We start from the raw sequence: 24,693 nt of genomic DNA, 5'->3' as shown, positions 1-24,693 counted from the left end.
ACCATGGGGGCAGAAGATTAAATGCCTCTCTAGAGCAGTCAAAGACACTAGGAACATTGTCCACACATGAAAGGATGGGACTTATTACCACATGTTATCCTTTTCCTTTTCTGTTGTATGAGATCTTACCTAAGCTACAAAGTACTCCTCCTTTTCCAGAGCTGCATTTGACCTCACACAAATGCAAAGTCCCATTTAAAACATGTATGAACGAGGAAGGCTAATTGTACACTGAATCAATCACTTTAAATGACAGATTTATTAATTGCTTAAGTTTGGGAAACTTACGAGATAAAGCTATTCCAAGAAAGACCTACCAGTGCTCATTTAAAGCAGTGGTGCACACCTGAACATGGTATAGTTTTGCTGTATGCAAGTCTTCCCACTTCAGACTCAACCCTCTGTTCCCACCAATAATAGGGTTACCTGAAAACGTCAGAAATGCTGTGACCGGTTTACTGAATGCACACACCTCCTTTCACACTGCACCAACAAGTCGGACACTTCAGAAGCTACCACATGCAGTCACAAAAGTAATAATGACTGTTTACAGATAAACACAACTTTGATGATTTACATACAATTGTGCATTTCACATGGGGTTCTGCTCTTCACTAGGTTAACAACCATGGTGAAGAATGATCACAAAGAGAGTAGCCCCCGTTTTACAATATCATATAGCTCTCCATACTTCAACTCATTTGCTACTCCATCTTTCTGACCTCTGGTCAAAACAAGACCAAAGCTCCTCAATGTTCTTTCAGCTCTGGAACACAGCACAGCACACAAGTACCTTGGACTCTAGCCGTCAAGCCGCTGGATTTCTCCCGGACAGTGTTACATCCGGATTTAGATACATGCACAAGGACCCCTGAACGGCCCAAGAAAGGGGAAGAAGTAGGGGCAAAGCCGGTGTTATGCCCCCAAACCTCACCCCTCTGCTGCAGCAGAGCCTTGGGCAGCAGACGAGCAGAGGAGTTGCTGTCTCCTTAGTGCAATCGTGGTAGTATTAAGTAGATCAGGTCTCTGACTAAAGAGCGACTTCCGCACAGGTTGCCTGCTGGTTGGGGAAGCAGCAGTAACAAGTGCCTTTTGGGGTTAGGCGGATCTCTATCTATCACTGTCATACCTATGCTAAAGTTAAAACCCAAAAGAGGAAGTTGCTCTACCTCTAACTATAAACAGGAGATGTAGAGAAGCTCTTTTGCAATATCATTTTGGTTTTTGTCAGCCAGAATAAAATGGTGCACAAGTTTGTACGTACTGTTTACACTTATGCTCAGAGGTTAGCTCTCCAGTCAGAAACCACTGGACTAGCTAGATCAACTCCCCTTTTTGATTAATCTTCTACAAACACTTAGCAGAAAAATACTTTGTCTGACTACATCCAAAATTATTACTTTTAGGACCAGGTTTTTATCTACATATTCATGTGAACAAGTAACTTAATTTCACATTCCTCTGAATTCTTTCACCACTCTTAGTAAAGGGGCTTCTTATGATTAAGAGTGTGAGGCTTTCAGGATCTGAAGGTGAGCGCTAATTGTATTTGCTTTGTCAAGTGTGCAATGCAACACAATTTCCTCCTGCCATCACAAAAAGGCACACTGTCAGGAGACTCAAAGCAAACAGTTTAGAGGACTGGAATAGTCTTTAAGGATGTCTTCTGAACAGGAAAGGTTTGTGTTAATCTCAAAATTTCGTTATGAGAAACTATTTCAGTCCTGAGTATCAGAAACACACTAGAGAGCATAAGTTTGAGTGACAGTTACCCAGGTTGGACAAGAGATCCCATAGCTCTATGCTTTTTTCCTCAGCACAGTCACCACAGACTCGCAAATACATTTTACTAATTAATCCTCAAAACCCTTTGAATCTCAATTTCTCAGGATTAAACAAAGAGTAATTTTTTAAGCAGGTCATCTCTATTAGCTGTTTACTTCAGAGGATTAACTCATAGGGTCTACAGATAACATGGGTGTAACCAGAGCCTGAAGAAATGCAACAGGTCTGAAGCTATAGCCTCAGCTCCGAGTAGTATTAGCCCACAGTTTCAGGTACAGTAATTCAGACTTCTGCACAAACAGTATTGGACACTATTCAAACAGCTGTTTTAGAGAGTGCAGTCATTATTTCCAGCAATTGCACTATATGAGAACGCACAGGTGTATACAGATGGTACAGAAGAGAAGCAGCAGACCCAAGGACTGTGGTCTCAGAGTTACTCATTTGTTTCCAATGACACTGAAACACAGCACTTTCAGAACCCCTTCAGGCTGAAATTCAGTCAACGCTTTTTTTAATATATATGTCTAGACATTTTTCTGCACGTTTATGTGGAATGTACAAAAGACTAAGAGGGAATAATCTAATTTTCCTAGTACAGTCGAGTTGCTCTGCTCAGCTGCTGCTCAATCCTTTTAGTGCAACACATGAAAACTCGTCAAGCTCCATGGGGAACAAAAAGGTTGTTGCCTGATTACAGGACAGAGTTACCTCAACATTTTAGAGTTAGAAGAGATTCACGTGCTTGTTCTTCCTTGAAGAGGTCAGCATATTCCATTAGGAGACAATTTCTTAAGTCAGCCATGTAATTTGACTTTACTACTTTTTCTACGTATGCTGGCTATTAGCATCTCCTCTACAACCCTAAGCATTGTAGAGAAGATACTAATAGCCAGCATACAGTTGACCACATGGAAACATCAAGTTTGAGGTTAGAGTTTTGTAATCCCATGCATCTTTAACAGTGGGAACATAAGTGCAAAAAGGCTCCGTGTCCCTACCACTACCCCTTCAAATGACGAGAACGCTAACAAATGCCATTTTTCCTATAAAATGGCTTAGCACAATCCCAGAACATCACTGAAAGGTTATGGTTGGACAGGACCTCTGGAGATCACCTAGTCCAACTCTCCTGCTCTATCAAGGTCACCTACAGCACATTGCCCAGGACAGTTATACCAGACAGATATAAAAAGAGAAATATATTATAAACCTATCGTATTTAAAATGTTCTTGTAACTTTGGGTATTTGATTGTATTTTAGATTAGAAGCATTTTAAAACAACAAGAATTTGTTTTCCAAGAACCAAAGCTTGAATTTTGAAATCATTTCTAAGACTGAAGAGGAAAAAAAGGTTTTTTGGCTACCTACCAGAGCCCCCAAAACATCCTCTTCTCCATGAATTTTCATATGCTCTGTAGTGCTCGCCTAGATGGCTTCTCTAATATATCCATTTCATTAGCAGAAATAAATCTTGGAGTGAAAGGAGCTTGGCAACTTTCTCCAACCAAGTGTGGCTACTTACCAAACTAAAGCAACTAAGCTTAACCCCTTTTGATCCAAAACAGGCTACTACAATCACTGAGATACCTGCAAATCTCCAGAAGTTCCCTGATGGAAGCAGCAATAACCTCAGATAAGTGATCAGTACCAAGGGAGGAACCCTAGGGCACAGCAGAACTATTTTCATAGTTTCATGATTGCTCTTCCACATACTGTAACCAGCCTTTGATCCACTACTGTCATTTAAAGTACTGATCTCCAACATACCAGAAAGTTTCCCCACTAACAATTATTTGAGTTAACATTCATGAGTAAGAACAGTTAGGCTACACCCACTGTGATTTAGATACTTCCTTCTGAAGTTAATTGTGACCATGTCCTATTAGTAGGGCAGTGACAAGTATGTGCACACGAGCATATGTACACTGATGCGAAGAATCAGATGGGACCATAACCTAGAAATCAACCATTAAACATCAATTTGATTTCTGAATGTAATGGAAGTCATACCAGCACCGTATTTATCTTGCTGTCCAGCATGCTGATTGTGCTACACTGTTTGCCATTCCTACCTCAAATACTAAACAGAAATACCAAGTGAACTGCAATAGCCTCCAAATTCAAGGATAAAAGGCAAACATTGTTTTAATGTCTGGAACTTGTGGGATGAAGATTAACAATGACTAACATCTGGCTGCCATCAAATTGCCCTTTAAGGATCAGAGGAGAACATGAGCTGAACCAAAAACGTCTGGTGTTTCTAACTTAAAGTATAGAAACTAGAAGAATGAATCATCGATAAAACTTCCCTTCTACCCTCCACAGTAGGACCAAAAGTTGTCACATAATAATCCACATGGCATACAAAGGAGCACTGAAGTAACAAAGAGAGCAAAGAGCAGTTGTAATTTGACTCTGAATTTGCATTCTAGGACAACTTCCTAGCTAAAAATAAATTCCAGGTAACTAACAACAGATTTCTCATCCCTCTTCACACAAGGCTGCCTGCAACAGGAATGGGCGAAACGGGAACTGCACAAACAGAAGTTACCCTAACAAGCATCTCTGTTATACAGAGGCCTACATATGGCCTACATCTTCAATTTAATAAAAAAGTTTTGCTTGCCAGAACATACTGCTGCCACAACAGCAATGGTATCTGCTGCGCACAAAATAACGAACAGCTGTACTTATGCCAAATCTAGTCCCTTTTCTTGCAGGGATAAACAGTGTCAGTCAGCGAGCATAGCCCACGAGCTACAGCAATGCCATAGCAACCAGCTAATTCCTCGAGACCCAGTGGTGCACAGTTTCAATCAGGGAGCCAGGAGGAGAAAGTCTCTCCCAGGTTACATCATAACTGCAGAAGTACAGCTCTGAAAGGGAAGGAAAGCTATTCAGCACAGAAAGGCTTAGTCTCTACCAGAAGGAATTTGCATGAAAAAAGAAAATTCATGCAAAAAGCCCACACCAAGGTGTAAGGCCATGAGAGCGATAAACTGAATGCCTGGATCACTTATTTTGATAAATTTTGCATCTATTAAAATCCACACCGAACATAAAGCTGAGCAGTGAGACTCAACAGATGCAAATCGGCGTTTTATGTCATTATGCTTGCTCTCATGTAAAAAGCTGTACTCTATCTGATAGCTTGAAGTTATGGGACAGGATGGCTTAAACGGACAAATATTGCACAATGATTCCTTTCAAGTACCTCATATTGGCAAATCTCCATCCCTTGCAAACAAGTAGTTTGACCTGGGGAACAAACTTCCCCAGAATTTAAGAACGCTAAAATATATAGTTACTGTTTCTTGTTACTACAAAAAAAATACGAAAGTAACAATTTTAAAACATTACCAGCTTTCTGAGCAGGCAGACAGGCTGCTACAGTATTTTAGTTATCATTTACTATCTATATAAAACTAGGGAGACTGTATTTATTCTGTTCATTTTGGCTGCTCAGATGCAGAATAGAAAAAGGCCCCAAACCATACCAGCTTGGGACAACACAGGGAATAGCAGTAGAATCTGGAGACTCACTGTCAGTTATACGCAGACGAACAGGTCTCAACCCTCCCAAAAGCACAACAAAGGAAAACAGTGAGGAAGAACTGGATTTGACTACCAGAAAATAGTAGAAGCAGAGCTAAAAAAAGACCTCCCCTTTTTTAAACAAAAGATGAGGAGACAGAACAAGAATTACAAACACCTCTAAGTTTTTGTTTGTTTTTTCCTCCAAAACTAGAAAGATATCAGGTTTGGGAAGATAATCTGTTGAAAAATACAAAATCTCACCCCCACAAGCCACTTTTTTCCCCCAGTGATGAAGTATACTTCTTAACAGGATACTTTCCTGATCGCACCTCAATTTCCATGCTTCCCACTGGCTATCATCTTTTTAAATATTGGTAAGACTACTCAAATAGTCAAGGATTTCAAGCTTACTTCAGATCAAGAATACCCATTTATGGGGGCAAAAAGGAAAGATAGCAGCTAGGAAAAGCCTTTGAAGTAGGGGGCAGTGCTTTACTTAATGGTAAGTAAAACTCAGCATCAGTTACTCGATGGCAAGGTAGAAACAGAGCTCTTGTACTTTAGGAGTCCCTAAAAAAAATTAAAGCATAGGAAAACAAGTAGTTGTACGGAAGAGCATGAAAGAGATTCTCACATGGATTATAGCAGTTACTTTTAACACTGAAAAGTAGAAGTATAATCAGAAAGAAGGCATGGACGTCCTATGTTTTGCTCTGAAAGTACTGCTTGAGTTTGCTCAGGACATCTGCAGAAAGCCAAATGCTTGAGTTTTTCCTCCCATACAAAAATCAAAATAAGAGAAGACAGAAAGCACAGGACAAGAATTGGAAAACAAGTTTCACATTCACTTCTCAGAGATGACAAACAGCAAGTCAGGAGCAGATCTGAAGCATAAGCAGGAGGCAGTGAGTGGTCCTGAGCAGCTCACTATGGAATACATCACACGCAGCTTTTTGTTGGGTTGAGTTTTCTTTTTATACAGTTCGCAGGTCACAGATTGTATCATGACAGTACAAAACACTCAACTCATTAAGTTTTCTCTTCTCTCCCTAGTCCCACCCAAGCCACTTTATTGGTTTGATGGCTTTTTAAACTATGATTTTCCAGCTGTCAGAAGTCTCAGTCTTTCAAGTGTTATTTTTGGTAAACATCTTGTTTGTTTTCTTAACTAAGTGCCTTGGCTATTCAACTCTTGACTGTAAGTATGATGCATATCTTCAAAACAGAAAACACTGCCAGAAAACACTTTTTTTTTACATTAAGCATATTAATATCATGCTTGTAACTGTCAAAATTACTACAACAAATTATTTGTTAATTGTCAGATATCTTGGTTATAGAAACTAATCTGGCACATCCAAAGAAGTTTATACCTAGGGGTCAGTGACTGACAGGCTTGATTGCATCCCAAGAGATGCAAGTGAGCTGGAGACCCACTGCAAGGGATCAGCAGACTTTGTGCCCTATAAAATTTCTTTAGGGCTAAGCCCCTAACAAGTACATAGCTATTCTCGTGCTGTGTTAGGATAAACATTGATAGTTCAAGTACATCTAAGCTACTTTTAAAGAGCAAGGAACACACTATGCTTTAGCAATTCATGGTACATGAGGTACAATTCATTGTTTACAGCATGAGTAAACAGCGTTTACAGCTCAGCATTGGGGCAGAGCAGAACACAGACTTACTGAACGCCTCTGAAATGAGCACTTATTAGGGCTCTTCTGGGGGAGGAGTGATTTAGATCCACACCAGCTGGGAATTTCCAAAATCCCAGAGAGTTTGTTTTTATCATGAGCTCTACACAGCATTGCATGAAATATACTCACGCAACCAGCCACGCAACCAGCTAAATTGTGTGTGTGGGGGGGGGGGTGGCGCAGGTCCAATAAAACTGTGCTGGGAGCCACAGAAGGGCCAGTACCAAGCAAATATACTCCGTTTGGGAGTCCTCCTCCAGCCTGCCATCTCCCTGTTCACCACATGGTTGTCTGCGTCTGTCACCAATTCCTCTCATGGCCACACTAGCTAGACCAGGTGGATGTCAGGTCTCATCACTCAACACCAAACCTTTCTGCCCACTGCCTCTCAACAGCAGAGCCCTGCACTCCTGTGTGCCTCCTGCCAAGCTCCCCACCCCCCTTTTTAAGGAAAGGTATATAATCTCCATTTTCACCCTCTAAAGCAGCTTCTCCTCGCATCCAAAAAGCCATTCTCAAGTGTCCAGCCCCTCCTCACCTGCATTTCTGGCTTCATGAGCTGCTTGACCGCAGTTCCCATTGGGATGGGTCTCCCTTGGGAGAGTCTTGCTGGAGCCCTTCCTTTGCTCTCAACATAGGTTACCTATGTTACCTACACGTACCTACCCTACACATATGCACCCTTGAGTTTCTGTCCTCAGGCCACATGTTTGCCTCTGCGCTTCATTTGTTTCCTCTCCTTCAGGCTCACACTTTAGTTTGACTGACATCACCCCTGTCTAATTTCTGCCATAGAGACCATTCACAACTTTGCCAACTGATTTTCCAGAGGCATGCTCTGATCCTACAGCAGATGGACAAGGCAAAAATTCTTTAAAATCAGGAACAGATTTTCCCAGTAGTGGCTAACAAACTGTAACCTGACTCACTAACATCATGCGCTGTCACCAAAGCTCAGAGCCCACTGATGTGGCAAACACGCTGGTGCCCCCCACCCGAACAAACCTCACATCCAGGACAGAGCCGTTCATCTTTCTCTTCCCTCCGTCACTGCTGCCACAATCTTTGGGTGTGATACCAGCAGAGGGAACACCTGAACATTTTTACAGACCCAGATCAAGTCTAAGCATTGCTGTTTCCTCCTCCAAATTTTATGCTTTGATTCATAAAATGATAGCAGTAAGCCATCTGCACTGGACAAACAGCGTTCAAAAGTTTTCATTCTCCTCCTGCGTAGCAGAAAGCCATCATGTGCATTACAGCGGCTCCATACTTGCTGTGAAGCATCTTTTACAGATACTGAGACAGGATATTTGCTGTATTCTCCCTAATCTATTCAGATAGGTCAGCTGAAGTTCAGTGTTGCGCACACACCACCGCCAGACAGGGTATCTGGAACACAGCAGTTTCTCAAGTACTTAAAAAATTCATGACAAAGGCAGACTCCAGTCAACGTAGCTACATATAAAAAAGCAGCTTTAAGCATTCAAGGAGTATGTCAAAATCTGACTCTCTGGCTTTCCTGATCCGTAGATTTATAGGTTCAGCTGTAATACTGTATTAGTGAAGAGTTTTTCTAATCGTTGAGACCTATTGGGGGTAGAGGGAAAGAAATGGCAGAAAACAGCTCATGAAAAGCTTCAACAGCCAACACCAGGCCTGTACCCTTAAAAGCATTTTAGTCCCTCCAATATACAGCATCAAGGGTAAAGCTTCACCAGCAGGAATGCCTCCACGCTGGGGGAATAGAGCTGCTGCCTGTTTCAGGGACCGGGCAGGCACAGAGGTGAACAGCTAAGCAGACAGCCTAAAAAATTGCATTTTGAAAGTTTTAGAAAAATACATTAATGAGATCCTCACCGGCTTGGGTGTGTGTTTTTCTACCATCCACTTCACAGAAAACGGTCAGTCCTGTTGAATATGTGAACGAGTCAAACAGAACAAAACCTCTCGTGCCTCTCGTGTATCCCAGCATTCTCCCAGAAAGGCAGAACAGATCAAATTCATCGCAAAGCACCTACTGAATGTTTCTCACACGGTTTCACTCAGAAAAGTGGCAGGTTTCCATGTTTGCCGCCTCCTCAGGTATGCCAAGTTTATAATTCAAAACACTTCTTCCAATATCCAGTCTTGAAAATTCACCGCAGGATTCAAGACAAGATCTTTTCTTTTCACCTGATTATTTGCATCTGCTAAAAAAAAAGCTCCTGCAAAGAATTTTTAATCGTTTTTGAAAGGTTTACATCAGAATAATTTAATAAACTGTAGTCTTACCTCTAAAACCTCAAGTGCAGCCCGCTCACAGCGCTGTAAGCCAGCCCGGCTGACAGCAGTGAATTACAACAAAGGCTCATTTTTTATCATCAGCTCAAGCACTTTTGACTTTTAATACATGACCTCTGTTCAAGTCAGGATTGCACTTAAACTCTTTTAACCACTTTCTAGAACATATTATGTCAGGGTGCTTCATCACAATTTCTGAATACATGCCTTGAGAAAAACTTTCCAACAGATGATGCAGCAGGAGAAAAAAATGCCTGAGGTTGTTCAACAGCTTGGCTCCTTGGCCAGACTCCTCAGAGTAATATGGTCATCACAAAAACATTCTGCAACACTGACTCAATAGTATCCCAACGTTTAAATGTCAGACTTGGATGAAAGCAGTATTGTGCAAAAGCTCTAACAACTGTTATTTTAGAAGTGCTTTATCAGACATTACCAAAGCTGTACTTCTAAAGAAAGCAGTTTTCATATTACTTGTGTGATCTAACGCTCTCCAGAGAGAGGTTTTATGAGTAGGGAGCCACGTGAAAGGATTCACTAGTTCAAGGCAACAGTCATTTTTACACTAGACATGTTTATTTCAATAGTGGCTTCTAAAAAACAAATGCCTCATGTTAAATGTTTGGACACCTCGTTCAGCTAGCGAACCCACGTCCCCAGCCCTACATGCTTGCTCAGCCCATCTTGAAAATAGCAGATGGTCTTCCTCTGTAGCAGGAGGAGCCCGGTGGCAGCTTCCTCCGCCCGCTCCGAGATGCTGCGGTTACAGCCCCAACCCTGCCAACACCCCTGCCACGAGCAGCACACCACATCATGCCGCTTCACACCAAGGCCCCCTGGGCTGGCCGGTGGTTCGGCTGAAACAGGGTGCAGAACAAGGAGAGGACTGCACAACCTTTAATTTGGTAAAGGTCTTTAATGAACCAACCCCCCGACCCAAGGCCATGCCGAGGGAGCGCACGGCTGAGCCGTCGGGTCACATTGGCCACAGCCCCACGCAGAGCGCTCCCCCAGCCTCCGCTCGCCCTGCGTACAGGGCGACCGAGCCAAAGCCTCCCTGGTCAGCCTGAAACTTGCTGAGACTTGCCAGCGAGGCAGCTCCCGGACACGCCAAGGACTCCGGCTGCTCCTGCTCGCCTGCACTGGGCTTCTGCCATGCCTTGAGTTTCTTCTCGCTGTGCAACACTTCATCAGGCTGCTACAGCATCTGCCCACCTCTTCCATTTTCTGGGACAAGAAATCCTTACAGAAAAGGTCATCTAGGCGCCTGGTACAATAAGCTACTTCATTTAAGGGGACTTATTCTACTGGCTCTGTGCTGTTTCCAACCTTTTTCCTCAAGATTGAGAACTGTGACAAAAAGGCTGAAAAGTGAAGTGACCAAGACAGAAAGGTCAGGAACTTTCTTCACCCACTTCTTGTGAAATGAAACTGGGAAGTGTGAGCTCTAACGCCAAAGGAAGTTGCTCCTTCAGCAAAGCACACTGCTAGCACACAGAGTACGGCCAGGAGCTGAGGAGAATTTGCAGAGATCTAGGCTTTTCTTTCTTGCTCAAAAGCTGCCATAACTTTTTTTTGTTTAAAGCACAGTTAACTATCTGTTTCATCTGATTCTGTCATTCTCCCAGGGTAAAGAGGGGTTGTTCTGGTACTCTGTTCCTAAAGCCTTCTGGATGACCTAAGAGATGACTCCGGAAAGCCACTTTCATACCAATTCTATCTTCATCTTTAATTCCAGAGCAACGAGGAAAAAAGGGTGTCAGAAGGAATTTGCTCTGCTGCAAAAGCTCCAAATCGTCCTTGCACTTTCACTCAGCCCTACTTCCTGCTGTTCCAGTAAGCAAGAGAAAGTTAAAAATTCAAATACAAACCAAGTATGTTCTACAAACTTCTTGTTATGCTTCTTTTGTTGCTAAACTATGAGCCTTTTGTATGCTGTAGGCAGAGACAGCTTTTTATAACAGTCACCTACTTGTTCACATCCCAAGTTACATGAAAGCCCGCACAGCACACACTCAGTATTAATTATTAATCTAATCAGGTCACTAAAGTACCAGCTAAGCAGGATCTTCACAGAAAATATGATTCCTCTAGTGACACCAGGTTCACATGCAGCACTGAAAACTAATAATCAGTGAGCGTTAGGAACTCTGCTTTGAGAAAACTGTTCCTTTTACAACTCTAGGTGTTGACATTATTAAAAGTCAGAAGTACTAAACGCATGTTTCATTAAACACCTTTTAAAGCCAGTGTTGTGAGACGGCAATCTTCTCTTTGAATTTTCCAGAAACTAAGTGATTAATGAAAATTGTGGCCTGCAATTTAAGTATTAACGTTTTTACGAAACCAATGAAGCAACAGCAGATTTGAACCATATCTTGAAATGTGATGACAAACTATAAGAAAGGAAAAGTCTGTACAGAGATGGCCAAATCCAATTCCTTCTGCACTAATGCAGAATCCAAACAAAAATTGCATCAAATCCAGTGTTTTGCCAACATACAGATTTTGGGCCCAATTTTAGAAAGCAGAGCAAACACAAGCAGTAGCTCTGCTGACCCCAGTGAACACTCAGGACTTCAGGAGCATTTTCTGGATTTCAGAGACAGTCTCAATGCACCAGCTGCAGTCTATTACTTCTTCCTTGCCCTTTCAGGTTTTTAAAAGTCTGTCTTGTTAAAACCCCCAGTTACCCCTGCTTTGCTAGTCTTTTGTGCACTACAATGGACATGTTCAATCTTTTGTTAAACAACTTTATAAAGGACTGAAATACTGCTTAGCATGTTTTCCTAAGAAACAAAATAATTACTGTTGACATTCAAAATACTAGTGGAATCTCAGCCAATAACCACTGGAGCAAGTGAGGAGTTAGTTTCTACCCGTTTCAGGCACTGAAAACTCAAGAGCTATCTAATTGTAGTCCTCTTTGTGACTATGAACAGGTTTCAAAAGGAATGTAAGATGCTAGGAAAAAGCCCTGAGTGTGTCATACTCCCAGCTTCTTCTTCACATCATAGGAGTGCGTAAGCCCAGCTGCCACAAAACATGAAGGGTTTTCATATGAATTTGAACAATTTTTACATTGGCTTTTCTAATGGGTGCTTTCATGATTTTTTGCTTGATAACCAGTGGCAGGCCCCATGCTGTTCAGTGGGAAGAAGGTCCAGAGCAACAAGGAGGCCAAAAACCCTCGGTGCCCACAACTGCACTATCTACACTGAGGCACGACCCTCCCCGTGTGCAGATGATCCTGGACGCAGTTTCTACAACAGCCCATTTGCTGCGTACCCACCCAGACAAGGTGAAGCCCTTAACACACAGAGGTGACACAAGAAGTCTTTCCTGAAAATAAATGGTGCCCAGATAGAAGTACCACCTTCTAGCATAAAATCCTTTTAAAGTATGTTCTCTCCCATTACTTCCCACTTGGGAAAGCCGTACATGCTAGCAATCACCATGTGATACCACTTTGACCTTGAGGAAGTGGAGAAAATGTTGAAATTGGAATCACAAAACACAAGCATATTTATTTAGTGGCGGGAGATCAAGGTTTATGCTCTGGGGACAGCAACAGAAATATTAAAAGAATGTATCAGCCAACTTTATAAACTGAATTCAGAAATACACTAATATCATTACTGTTAGATTTACCAAGGCTCCAGTAAAAGCATAAGCACTCCCAAATAAAGATAGTAGTCATCCCATTTATAACTCCCAGCATTAAGGTAGCCAGAATATTGCGTCAATACTCTGGGGGAGGAAAACAATGGGAAGGGAACACAAATGGAGGATTTGAAAACATTGTCAAAACACATTATTCGAAAAATCCAAAAATGTACACACAGGGCTCTTTCAGAGCAGAGCTATCAATATTTTGTCAAAGAAAAACACTTTTCCCCTCCTCTCCCAGCTGCTCAAGCTGGGCATATAAAAGCTCGAAGAGCTTTGATTTCTCCGTTTTAGAAAGCAGTGAAAGAAAACGTGACTCTGAGTTAATGGGTGTATCAAGTTGATTCTTCCCTATTCTATAGATGTTAATCTGAAAACAGGAAGCCCTAAAACCAAGCTTCAGTCACGAATCCTATTGAACTCTGTCCCAGCAAAGAAGGAGCACAGCTGAGAGGGAGAGCTGGCACCCCCTCAGACACGCCGCCGTGCAATCTCGCATGACCAGAGCTGTAGATCATGGAAATGCAGACACATTTAAGTTCAATGTTACAGCCAAAGGAAAGCACAGTACGAGGGAGGCGTTGCAATTTACTGTTTACAACCTGTCATGAAAGGAAGATTTTCCAGCTTTTAATATTCACTGATTCCACATTATTGCAATGCTTTATTTCTTTAACAGAGAAAAAGAGGCTCGGTACAATATGTGGATCATTTTTAGAGCTTTTAGAAGAGTTTGACAAATAGGCTTTCCAGTCTCCTGCCACTGCTCATGACTTATGATACATTTGATGCTCTGCCACTTTCCTTAGTGGAAGTCAACACAACTCGGTGCCAGGTCCCGTCCCGTCCCCCAGATAAACTGATCCCTGCCAGAGCCAGGACCCCAGCAGGGATGTCAGAGCAGGGCCAGCGCGCCATGACTGCTTGCGGGGGCTTGCCCAGCCTCCGGGACATCAGCAGGATCCCTCCATAGCCCTCTGCAAATTCCTCCTCCTAAGCCTTCTCTCACAATTTCACCTGTGAAGGTTTGTCCCCTGCTCCAGTGTCAGCATCCGAAATGCTCCCCTCTCCTTGGTCTTTCTGGGAACACTATCCCCTTCCCCACCACACCGGCAGCTTCGCTCTCCTGGCAGGCGTGGAGGAGCAAAGAGGGGGCAGCCTGTGGTGCCTCCTGCATTGCACCGAGGCACCGTCCCCTTTCCCTCCTTGCTCCCAGTGCTTCTCCCCAGCAGGGGGAGACAGGGGAGCACCAGCTCCGCTGGCTGCCCCAGGGGCAATCGCGCCGCACTGGGGGTGTCTGCGCAGTGAGGGTCGCGGGCTGCAGGCACGGCTGCACCAGCCACTGCCCTCGTACCCGAGTCCTGCCTTTGCCACTGCAACAGAGACAGATGCTTAGGGAGTAAAATGCTGCAGGTAATGAAAGGCATTATATGTTTAAGGTAATTTCTTTCCTTATATGAGTTCCTTTCAGGTGCTCTTACTTGCGGCACTGAATTGTACAACGCTCCCTTCCACTTTGATTGTAATCAAGTTTTAGAAATAGCTAACGTGTCATAGATGACAGAAGTGCTTGAGGTACCAGACTAGATTTATCACTTCCCTTGAGGAGTGATATACCACCAATAACCTGAAAGCTTTAATAATCCAGATGGAAGAAATAAAACCAGGGATCAGAACCCAGGATCTCATCTTCACTGCAATACACAGCAGCACAGTTAGGATACTTTGGCACCTTAGACCTTTATCGTACATCTTTGCAATTGCAAATCCACCACCTCTCATCCCAGAGGACGCTAGCTATTTGTCCTCTGGGTAGTTGGAAAATTATGTATGCAACGAACCCTCGTTCTGCCAGAATAAATCTGTACTCAGTTCCACAACAATCACTCACTTGTCACCATTCCTCGTCTCCAATAAAGGCGAGGAACTACTTGTCTCCTGCAAGTTGGTAGAGCTGGTACAGGTACAGCCAGCAGAAGCCTCTACTTCCAAGCCAAAACCTGCCCGGCATTTAGATTCACTGGCAGCTATGCAAAATCCTTCCTAACTCTTCAGACTTGAGAGCAGCTCTATTCATTCGCTTGAGAGGATTTATTCACACTCCCTCCCCCAGGCTCAAAACCTATTTAGAGCTACCATCAACTCTACTTTTGAAATCAGTTTCAGTCCGTAGTTGTCAAGAATAATGTTAGCGTGCAGTAAAAAATGTGGAATACATTAAGTGTTCAGGGACATGTGCTGATACCACTGCAAACAAAAAGACCACCACTACCTCACCTCTTTATCTTGTGGCTAACACAAGGCTAATTCTGAATACACGCACTCTGGGCAAATATACTGAGGATATCTTGGGTCCACCATTTCTCTTAAACAAACAGCTACATTCTGGGCTTATTCTCTCATCTGCATGGTATCTAACAAGTTCTCTGAGTATCACCTCACAGGATTTGGAACTGTAAAACAAAGTTCTTGGCAAGAAATATTCCTGTTTCACTTTTACAGAAAACATTCCCTTGCATTTGCAGGTGAACAAGTTTAAGTTGCACTAATTCACATGTACATGCCAGTCTCCAAGCTTGGTCAAAAAACAAACAGCACTGTTCAATTTTCCAAAGAATAGCGTGGCTTAAAGACCTTTTCCCCTGTCAGGGCTAAGCCTGGGAATGAGGAGAGAGTGACCAAGAAAAGAGGTGTCAGGGAAAGTACAGCCAGTGCTTAAGCAATTGGAAGAAGCACAGGCAAAGGGAAAGCAAGCAAACAGAGCACCAAGGGCCATCTTCACAGCTCCGAAACTTCTGTACCCCAGCTCCTAGTACTTACCCTTGAATTTCAGGGCAGGTGAATAGGAAGGAAACTTTCTTAATGTATATGTGAACCACTGAGTAACAGCAATCAAAAGCACCATACAGGACACACAATGAGGCACAGGATCCATATACTCAGTCAACTTTGTGACAAGACAGACAACGTGTCACTTTTAAAATCATCTTCTCAAGCTGTCAGCAAGCTAGTCCCTCCCTGCCCTTAATCTCACATGGCAGGAAAAGCTGTGGACTTTGCAATAGCTTTATCTACTAACACTGGATTCCCTTTGGCTGTAGTAAGCAATATTACCGGCCAAAGCACTTTCTGCATTACTCTAAATCGAAGATAGTAGGTGCAAACTATCACATTGCTCCTTCTCCTGGTAGTGGATTTTTGAGATACTCGCACCAGAAGTGATTTTTAAGGGAACCCAGTTTGATACGTCCCTCAGCAGCAGCCTGGCCTCATAGCATACTTGCCTACGGTAACTGGAAGGCAAAGGCCAGGTGCACGATCACACCTACACATTCAGGGTGCACCAGCCCTTTCACACCCCAGGAGTTTTCTAGTTCAGCCCTGGAGCTATAGTAGCATGCGATTTCTCTAGCAAACCTCAGCAATCATTGGACCAATTTTAGGATCTTCCATCCCAAAGCAGCAGCTAGGAAGTCTGCAGGGACCTGGGATTTCTAGCTTCCACAAAGCTATAGCAACATCTTCCTGCTGTAGGAGCATGTTTCTTGTCAACAGTCATCTCCATGTTTCCAGTACAGTGAAATCCCACCAGCACGTGCCTGTGGGCTTCTCACCAGCAGCAATGGTCTGCGTAAGTACTATAAAAAAAGTCACCAACTATGTAAAAGTTGCTGCCATGCTACACAGAGCTGCAAGTTGCTGCCTCTCTTCCTCTGATCTCTGAAGAACCACTCACATCTCCCCGTAGCGGTTTCTTCAAGGGCCTGAGCAAACACTTCTTCCAAAGATCAACAGCTCTCCAGGACATGGCCCTTGTGAAAGGAGGATCTCAGCATGTGAAAAGTACATTCCTGCATGGGAACTGTTAGAAAAGCAAATTCCATCAGCCCAGGTAGTTTCCTCCTCCAGTCTAAAGCAAACAGATCAGTGACACTATAAAAAAAGCATTTTTAATGCTACACAGTACTACAGCTGCAGCAGGAGCAGCACAGCCACAGTGTGATAGGGTGCATGCCAGGCCATCTGCCCCAGCAGCACCGCTCACAACTGTCACAGCCTGCAGTTAGCACAGGTGGCACTGGCACACAGCACATATCGGCATACATGTGATGTCCCATCATTAACATTGCCTTAGGTGCTCCCAGAGAAAAAGGAGCTACACCCCAGCTCACTAAGCTGAGTCCACTGAGCAGAGAGACCTACCCAAAGGCTAAGAAAAAGAAAAATCAAGCCCTTCTAACACAAAGTCAAAGATAAAACACTGCCTTTTCACCACAAAGCTACTGTCAGATTCTGCTAACAGCAGCTGCCTACGAACCCCATACTTGGACAAGATGCAAACCCCAGGTCCACCTGCTACTTTGGTGCCCATAGTTGCAGTCCTTCCGTACAACTCAGCCGCAGACCGTTCCTGTGCCATTGCTTACAGAGTGGGTGTCCAAGTCCTGGTCTGCGACATGCAGGCGTTCCTGTGAGCTTCCCTTGCTGCCTGCTTTCCTGCTCCTGACATGCTGTGAGCTGCACCATAATGACTCAGCTCCCATTCATATCTTCAGGAGATAACGTAGCTCCATGCCACCTCAGCTTAAAGTCTGCATTAACTAGGAGCCACTCAAGGTGCAGAGTGGAGCATCAGTTTGATGTACTGCGCCCATAAGATTAGCTGCCTCTCACAAGGGCAAACTGGCTTTCCAGTTTTACCACCACAGAAACATTCAAGCCACAGAGAGGGAAGTGAAGGAGCAATGAAAATGCCATGCACCTTCTCAGTGAAGTTGAACCTATAAACTACACCAATATGAGGACATTGGACCATTGCAGACCAACTTCCAAACTGATCGCTCTTCTCAGAGATTCACAATTCATTTTATAAGAAGTTAATGTCTGAAACGAAAGTGGCAAGTTCTGAGAAAGAGGACTGACTCTGAAGTGACTGCAGTGCTAGCTTTAGTGCATGCTATGGGACAAGTGCCATATGGTTTAGTCACCAAAAAACAGAAAGGTCACATCCTTCATTACTCAGCACCGTTATCTGACAACTATACACACTGAGCAATGACCCATAACATGCAAGTATTATCTCCACATCACAATTAACAGGTCAATGCATCCCGTACAGAAACAGTCCTCTCATAGTAGCACAAAGGTTTCCGTCCTTCAGATCTTAATAGTAAGACTTTTCATACGCAAATATTGCTATCCAAACAATTATTGGATTGATTGATATCTCTGATACTTGCATATGAAAACTCTGACATATCTGCCTATCTGAATGACTCTCTGGAACAAAAAAATGCTGTTTGGCTCAGTAGCTTGCAGTCTGTCTGCTAGGTAAGTGTCTCGGGACTAAGACACAATACAACTAGTATACTTGCTGATCTATAATACCTCTGCGTAGATTGAGCTATTTCAGGGCCAAGTGTATATCCTGGCCAATACAGCTAACTAGGATTCTTCCAAAAAATCCATATCTCACGAAATACCACAATTTCAAACCCTTGGCCTTTACAGAGCTGATGCCAGCCTCCTCCATGGGCTCTTCACCAGGCTGAAGAAAGGTAGAAGGGGGAAACGAGCCCCTCACAATCTGCAACATGCCATGGGCTGCCTCTTCAGGAAGGAGGACATTTTTTGACAAATCCATACAAAGCAGGTCACCAGGAAGCCTCTTTACATTTTCTGCTCATAGTCAGACAGTTGTACATCTGTATTAGTTTTACGCATTTACCTCTAAGCACAAAGCTTTAATAGCATTCTCTTTAGCCTGAAGGAAGTTGACTTAAAATAGAGTGTCTGAGTAGCACTAACTCCCGCGGCGCTCCCAGGGCTGCAGTGCTAGCACTGCCCTGCTTATGGAGAGGAGGCAGCATGCAACCGGGTGGGATTCGCTCCCAGGAAGAAACATCGCCTCCCAAGCAACCCTCAGGGGTCCCACAGTCCTGAAACTGGAGCAGCTTGAGCTTTCTATGGGTTTACGGTACCAGGAAACTGTCAGCTTATAACTGAACCAGTTAAGCACTTCAGGGCTTGACCTTTTAAGCGTATTAACTGTATGTACGTTTTTACATGGTAGCTTCCAACTGTGATCCTATCAGTGACTGATACTGCCAATGGCAATTGCAAACCAACTTAATAAAACCCAGCACAACGAAGGCGGCTGGATTTGAGATCTACAATGGATTATTTGATTTCCTATTGTAAATAAATTGAGAACATCGCAGATTTACATTTTCAAAATAAAAATCACTATTCAAAAGAAATTCCCAAGACAGCTTTCCTTCAGTGTATCTCAAGTGTTTTAACTTCATGTTCCACAAAAATTCTTGTCCCATGAGTAAAAAAGATAAAAAGCAAAAAAATAAGACTTAAAATGTGGCCAGTTTTAATTATGAAATTACAGTAAATACCCTGTAAACCAAAGTGTGTTCAATTTGACATAAAGAGACAAAGGTAGTAAAATGAGGCACCCTGTGGTTCAAATCCAAACTTACAATAAGAAGATATAATTTCCAAGAAGCCAAGAGAAATAATCCCTGCTTAATTATGGATGATTATAACCCTGGTCAGCCACAACTGTTTTGCCACAAGCTTAATTTGGGTTATATGGCAAAACTTCAATCACAAATAAAAAGCCCTCAAATCTGTATTATCGTTTACAGCAAGGTAATTACACATCTGCAAGAGACAAGCAACAAGAAAAGTCAAATTCGAGGCAGAATCTGATGTCCTGGGTATTATAAAGATGATCTTTGTCAAGGAGGATTTTGTGGTAAATTTTATCTATTATAATTAACCTCATCCAATGTTTTTAAAACCATAAAATTTATGATACTTTGCAGAATAAGACATTGAGCGTGTGATACAGCTACCGCTCACTATCCACCTTAAACCTTTAGCATGTAACTGAAGGATTTCCCAAACCGTATTGAAAATGTGTTCCTCTAACTCACTTGAGCTTCTGGCCTAAGCATCAACACTTATAGGACTCAAAGGAAGAAAAACATCACTCCTGATTGCTTATTCTTAATTTTACTTTTCTTATGAGGTTAAGGACACTAGAGACTATTTGTTTTCTTCTACAATTTTTTAAATATGCAGTAAATACTCCTTATAGGCAAAAGGAGCAAGCATATACAAGCAATGAAAAAGGAATCTGATTTATCATCAGCGGGTACCTGATTTGGCGGACAAAGGGGCTAGTAATCTATTGCAGTAGAACAAAATGTTTCAAGTGTCAAATGTAACACCCTATTCAATCACCACTGATCTTTGCAGATATTACAAGCCTGCTTATTGTGTTTAAAAACAATTTCCTATTCTGTATATAACAGATGCTGTACCTAGGACAGAAGATACTATTTGCAGAAGCTACAGCTACCAGCAACAAAAGATTCTTCTTTCAGGTTAAACTCTAAGTTTTATTAAATCTGGACTACAGGAAGTAAGTATGCAAACAGTGGTTTAAAAAGCAGCTGAAAGTACACATTCTTCAGCATTTTAATTAACTCTGGCATTTTGAAATGCAGAGCTGCTATAAAACAATATTTTGATTACAAATATCACAGGAGATATAGGTCCACATTGCCAGAAAAAAACAAAGTCCTTGCCACAATACTGAATGCAAAGTCATGCTATGCCCCAATCTTTTGCTACTTAATGATTGTTTCAGCATTTATTCTCCTCCAGTACGGGCTAAAACACATTGTATTTGCACACCACCTCTTAGCTAAGATAGTATTTGCTGCCGTTTCAGCAAACGCCAACTGAATGGTTAAAAACTGGCCTTGCTTTTACCTGTTCTAACATATTGCTATCCATAGCGTCCTGAATACTAGAAAACTCTTGGCACATCCAGGCTCGGGCGGGCTGCATGCCCAAGGAGCCCTGCTGCACCAGCACCTGGTGGGAAAGCACAGCTCAAACCACTCCCTTCACCAGCAGGAAAAACTGATAAAACAGCTCAAACCAACTGTGACAACTACACCCTCAGCACAACCGAAGCACACGAACCTCAGCGTGCTGTCAGGGCAGCCCTATACCCTACACCAAGCTTCCCACGTTCGCCCTGGTCTCAGGAGAGTGAGCGCCCTGCTCCCTCTGGGGCTGTTATCTTCCTTTCCAGGATCCCCATTTTTGCGTAAGCTCTACTGGTAAAAAGAAAATGCTGCAACCACTCAAGTACAGAAGAGAGGCTGTGGCAATGTATTCATGGCTAATCAAGTACACCGAGCAGGTGATAACCATGCACTAAGAGATAACGGCATTTTCTCTCATGTCAAAGCGCGTGGCTTTGTGCTTTTGGCTGCGGCTGGCTCTTGTTATGCCCCTGGTGGGTAAGCAGGTGCTAGGAGCTACACAGCTACGAGATGCAGACATCTCTGCTTGTCCACAAGTTTGTTGTATGTGTTTGTCATTGGGTTTTCAGATTAGGAAGAGTCCTTCTAAGGGCAAAATTGCATGATGCACCTGAATTACCCCGAAAGCTCACCATGAAGAGGGAAGCCTCTCTCACCCTCTCTTCTCTTGCCCAGCAACTTTATCTGCAAGCACCCCCAGGGCCTGCACCATCCCCTCCTTCCTGCTCCCTACCCTGCAGTCCTGCCCCTTCCTTGCCTGGCCTCAGCACTCGCCACACCCTGCAGCAAGCAGATTCAAACCACTATCTGAGCAGTTCCCTTCTTTTTTTCTTTTTTGTCTGACCTTTGGTTTCCTGTCAGTTCACCAGCTTGAATGAGTTTAGCACAGAGTCTAACCAGCCCTAGCACTGGTTAGACTCTGTGTACAGGGGGACAACATCCAGCAACATCACACCACATCAGCTCAGCCCATGACAACTCTACCCTTCAGTAGGGCATGAGGGAAGTATAAGGTCCCTCACAGTGAAACTGCAGTGCTCACCCATGCCTCATGCAGTAGCAAGCATTTGTGATAATTAAGAGTAAAGTAGAAATTTAAGAGTTGAGATACAGAGATAGTTCCAGGTACCTAAACAGCCCTGGGAGTTACCGTTTGGGCTGTCTGCTGTAAGTCATGCTACCTGCTACCAGAGTTAAAAGGAGTGTTTCTTCTTTTAGAAAACCACTAATGACATGAATCCATATGAAAATAAATACAAGGAAGAAAAGGGGTCTACTCACAGCAGATGCTAATTCAAGTCGCTAATTATAAAAATAACTTTGCATTTCCTTGTGAAGTGTCAAGGGACTTTTCAGATGAACTAGAGGAGTGGAGTTCAAAGTGATAAATGGCCGTGGGAAGGGATAAAGGAAAAAAAATCAAAAAGATAAACTAATAGTGATAGAAAAGAAAAAGCTGAATTTGGAGAGTAATCATGATTCCTATCTTGCCAGAAGCCAGCAGGTTGGGCAGATTGCAACAAACAAAAGGAACCTTAAGTAAAATTCAGAGCTTGACTTAGAGCAAGGTCTCCTGAGATGCCTGATCTAACCATTCAGCAAGGCAAGCTGGAGTCTGCTCCCTCCCCAACTCATCCATGCAGTTGCACCCCATACTCATCCTTCTGCCAGCACTGATGCTCCTCTGACCAGACTAATCAGCTCACTAAACCACTTGAAAACTAACTCAGCAAAAGAGCCACAAGTTTTCTGCCAGTGTAGTCAGCTGACTCAGCTGACCAAGGGCTCTCCTCTTCCAAGTGCACAATGGAGGCAAACAGGAGCATGCAGAGAGGACCGTCCTTTCTGACAGTGGAAAAATACTGGCTGACTGAAATATGTGAACGTGGAAGTGGTTCTGCAGCAGAAAAAGGAAGAACGAGCAAAGGAGGCAGGGCTTGCTGTAGGAGGTGGGACAGCATAACAAATAGGAAGTCAAAAGAAGAAAGGCCAACTTTCATAACAACGCACCTGTGACAAGATAGCTGGCAGCTAGTGGCCCCACAGCTGCTAGAAAGGTAAGTGTCAGTGCCCCACAGGGATGGAAAGGAGAACATTTTGGACACAAAGCTCACAGTGCATTGTTTTACTGTTAACTCTGGATTGAACTACACTGGATTACTTTATTCTGAGGCTCCTACAATGTGTCATTGCATTGAAGCAGTTTGCTTTTCCACTTTTTACAGCTTGCACTACTAACTGACAAAGTTCAAAATTCCTTTTGTATACAGAAATTTGAAGGAAAGTCATCCAGCTAAAGGCTGGAAATAGAAACAGCTCCATCAACAAATACAGAGTGGAAGTGAAATAGTTACCAGGGAAAGACCAGGGCAGTAAAGTGAGCACAGCAGTCATTTTTGACAAAGAGTGACCAGACGCTAAGTGTGAAATACGCTTTTATGTGATAATAATAGCACATCAAGCTACTCCAACAGCACAGGGGTATTCCACCTTGTTTCTCTCCTCAATAACTACAGAAATATTGTTGAATATCCATTTTAAGAATAAAGTGTACATAGTATGATACCTTTGCACAAGGGTAATAAAATCCATGTGTCCTTGCAACCAATCACCAGCTGTGGCTTCAAGAGATGAGCAGACTCAGCCAGTAGGTTAGAGGAGCTAAAGGAAGGGCAAAGTCCTGGCTGTTTCTTATTGCCCTTCCTCTGCTTACCCCACACCACCACTGAAACACTGAGCTGATATGGCTCATTAACCCAGTGAGATCCCAGGTAATTTTCTGCTATCCTGGCAACCTGAAACACTTCACAAGCACTAGCATCAAGAAGGGAGTAGGACCATGTGGTCAGTAGCAAGACCTCCCCCAGTTAGTCACATAAGCCTAACTCAGCTTCTCACAAAGCCACAGCCCTCAGTTTTAGTGCCATTCCCTTACTTTCGTTTAAGATAGTCACCACAGTAACTGAGAAGATTTTTATGATTATTTCTAAACTCCCTCTTATAATAATAAAATAAAATATAGAATAAAAAAAAATAAAGAATTTTTCATCCTTGGGATTTGTTTCTCTAATAGCAGTGAAGTTCTATAAAATGCCAACAGTAAGTTAACTTGAGTAATTCAGGAAATCTTTTAAAAGTTACAATGCCCAAGAATACAGCTAGACTGAAAAATCAGTATTTAAGGGCCAAGTATAAGTATGCTTTCGTTTACTTACCTTTTTGCTTCTTCTAAGTGGCAGAGATACTCATAAGCAATGTTCTGACGCCTCCTCTCATCCATTTCCTCTGCTGAAAGCCTTTCATCGTCCACAATAGCTGCAAATAGAAACCCAGACCAAGTTACACATAAATCAGGGGTTATTCTTAAAGCAATTTTACTAAAAGCCTGGGCAAACTACCTCAGGAGAAATTAGCCATCCCTTCTCCTCAAAGGAGGCATTTTATAGCATGATGCACCAGGACATTTAGATTGTGAAGAAAATATAGTTCACTGTACTGTAAATTTCACTTATTCAAACCAAGCACATACTGCTCTTTGTATGTCATCTGGTTTGGGGTAAGAAGGAGCACTAAAAAGCACATGATGCTAAGGCTAGGAGCTGGCAAATTTTTGGGCTACATGTACTCTGAGAAGTTTGGGGACTTCCATGTGCAAAGCTCAAAGCTCGCCCCTTGCCAAGCTAAGCCGCAGCAGCATACACGAAGGCAACAGCACACTGCAAACATATCTTAAGGGCAACTTGGGAAATGGGTGCAGTTTCAGCAACCTGTTAAACTGCAACAGACCAAGCTGCCTCCTGCTGATGCAGGCGATAAGGGCTATAACTGAATGAACCAGCTGTGGTATTGACACCCTTGCTA

The 24,693-nt window shown here is 43.0% G+C and overlaps 1 protein-coding gene across 8 annotated transcripts in view; it reads right to left on the bottom strand.

Annotated features, from left to right (window-relative positions):
* LOC104152944 (ras GTPase-activating-like protein IQGAP2) overlaps positions 1 to 24,693 on the bottom strand; it is a 132,533-nt gene that overhangs the window by 86,413 nt on the left and 21,427 nt on the right. For all 8 annotated transcript variants that reach the window (XM_068927677.1, XM_068927684.1, XM_068927676.1 and 5 more), the window contains exon 2: positions 24,048 to 24,147. In XM_068927677.1, the coding sequence (XP_068783778.1) occupies positions 24,048 to 24,147 (100 nt within the window). The remainder of the gene's footprint in view (positions 1 to 24,047; positions 24,148 to 24,693) is intronic.

The sequence above is a fragment of the Struthio camelus genome, chromosome Z (assembly GCF_040807025.1).
Source record: "Struthio camelus isolate bStrCam1 chromosome Z, bStrCam1.hap1, whole genome shotgun sequence".
Taxonomy (NCBI): domain Eukaryota; kingdom Metazoa; phylum Chordata; class Aves; order Struthioniformes; family Struthionidae; genus Struthio; species Struthio camelus.
Note: the sequence above shows the minus strand (reverse complement) of the source record. Positions and strands in the feature narration are given on the sequence as shown.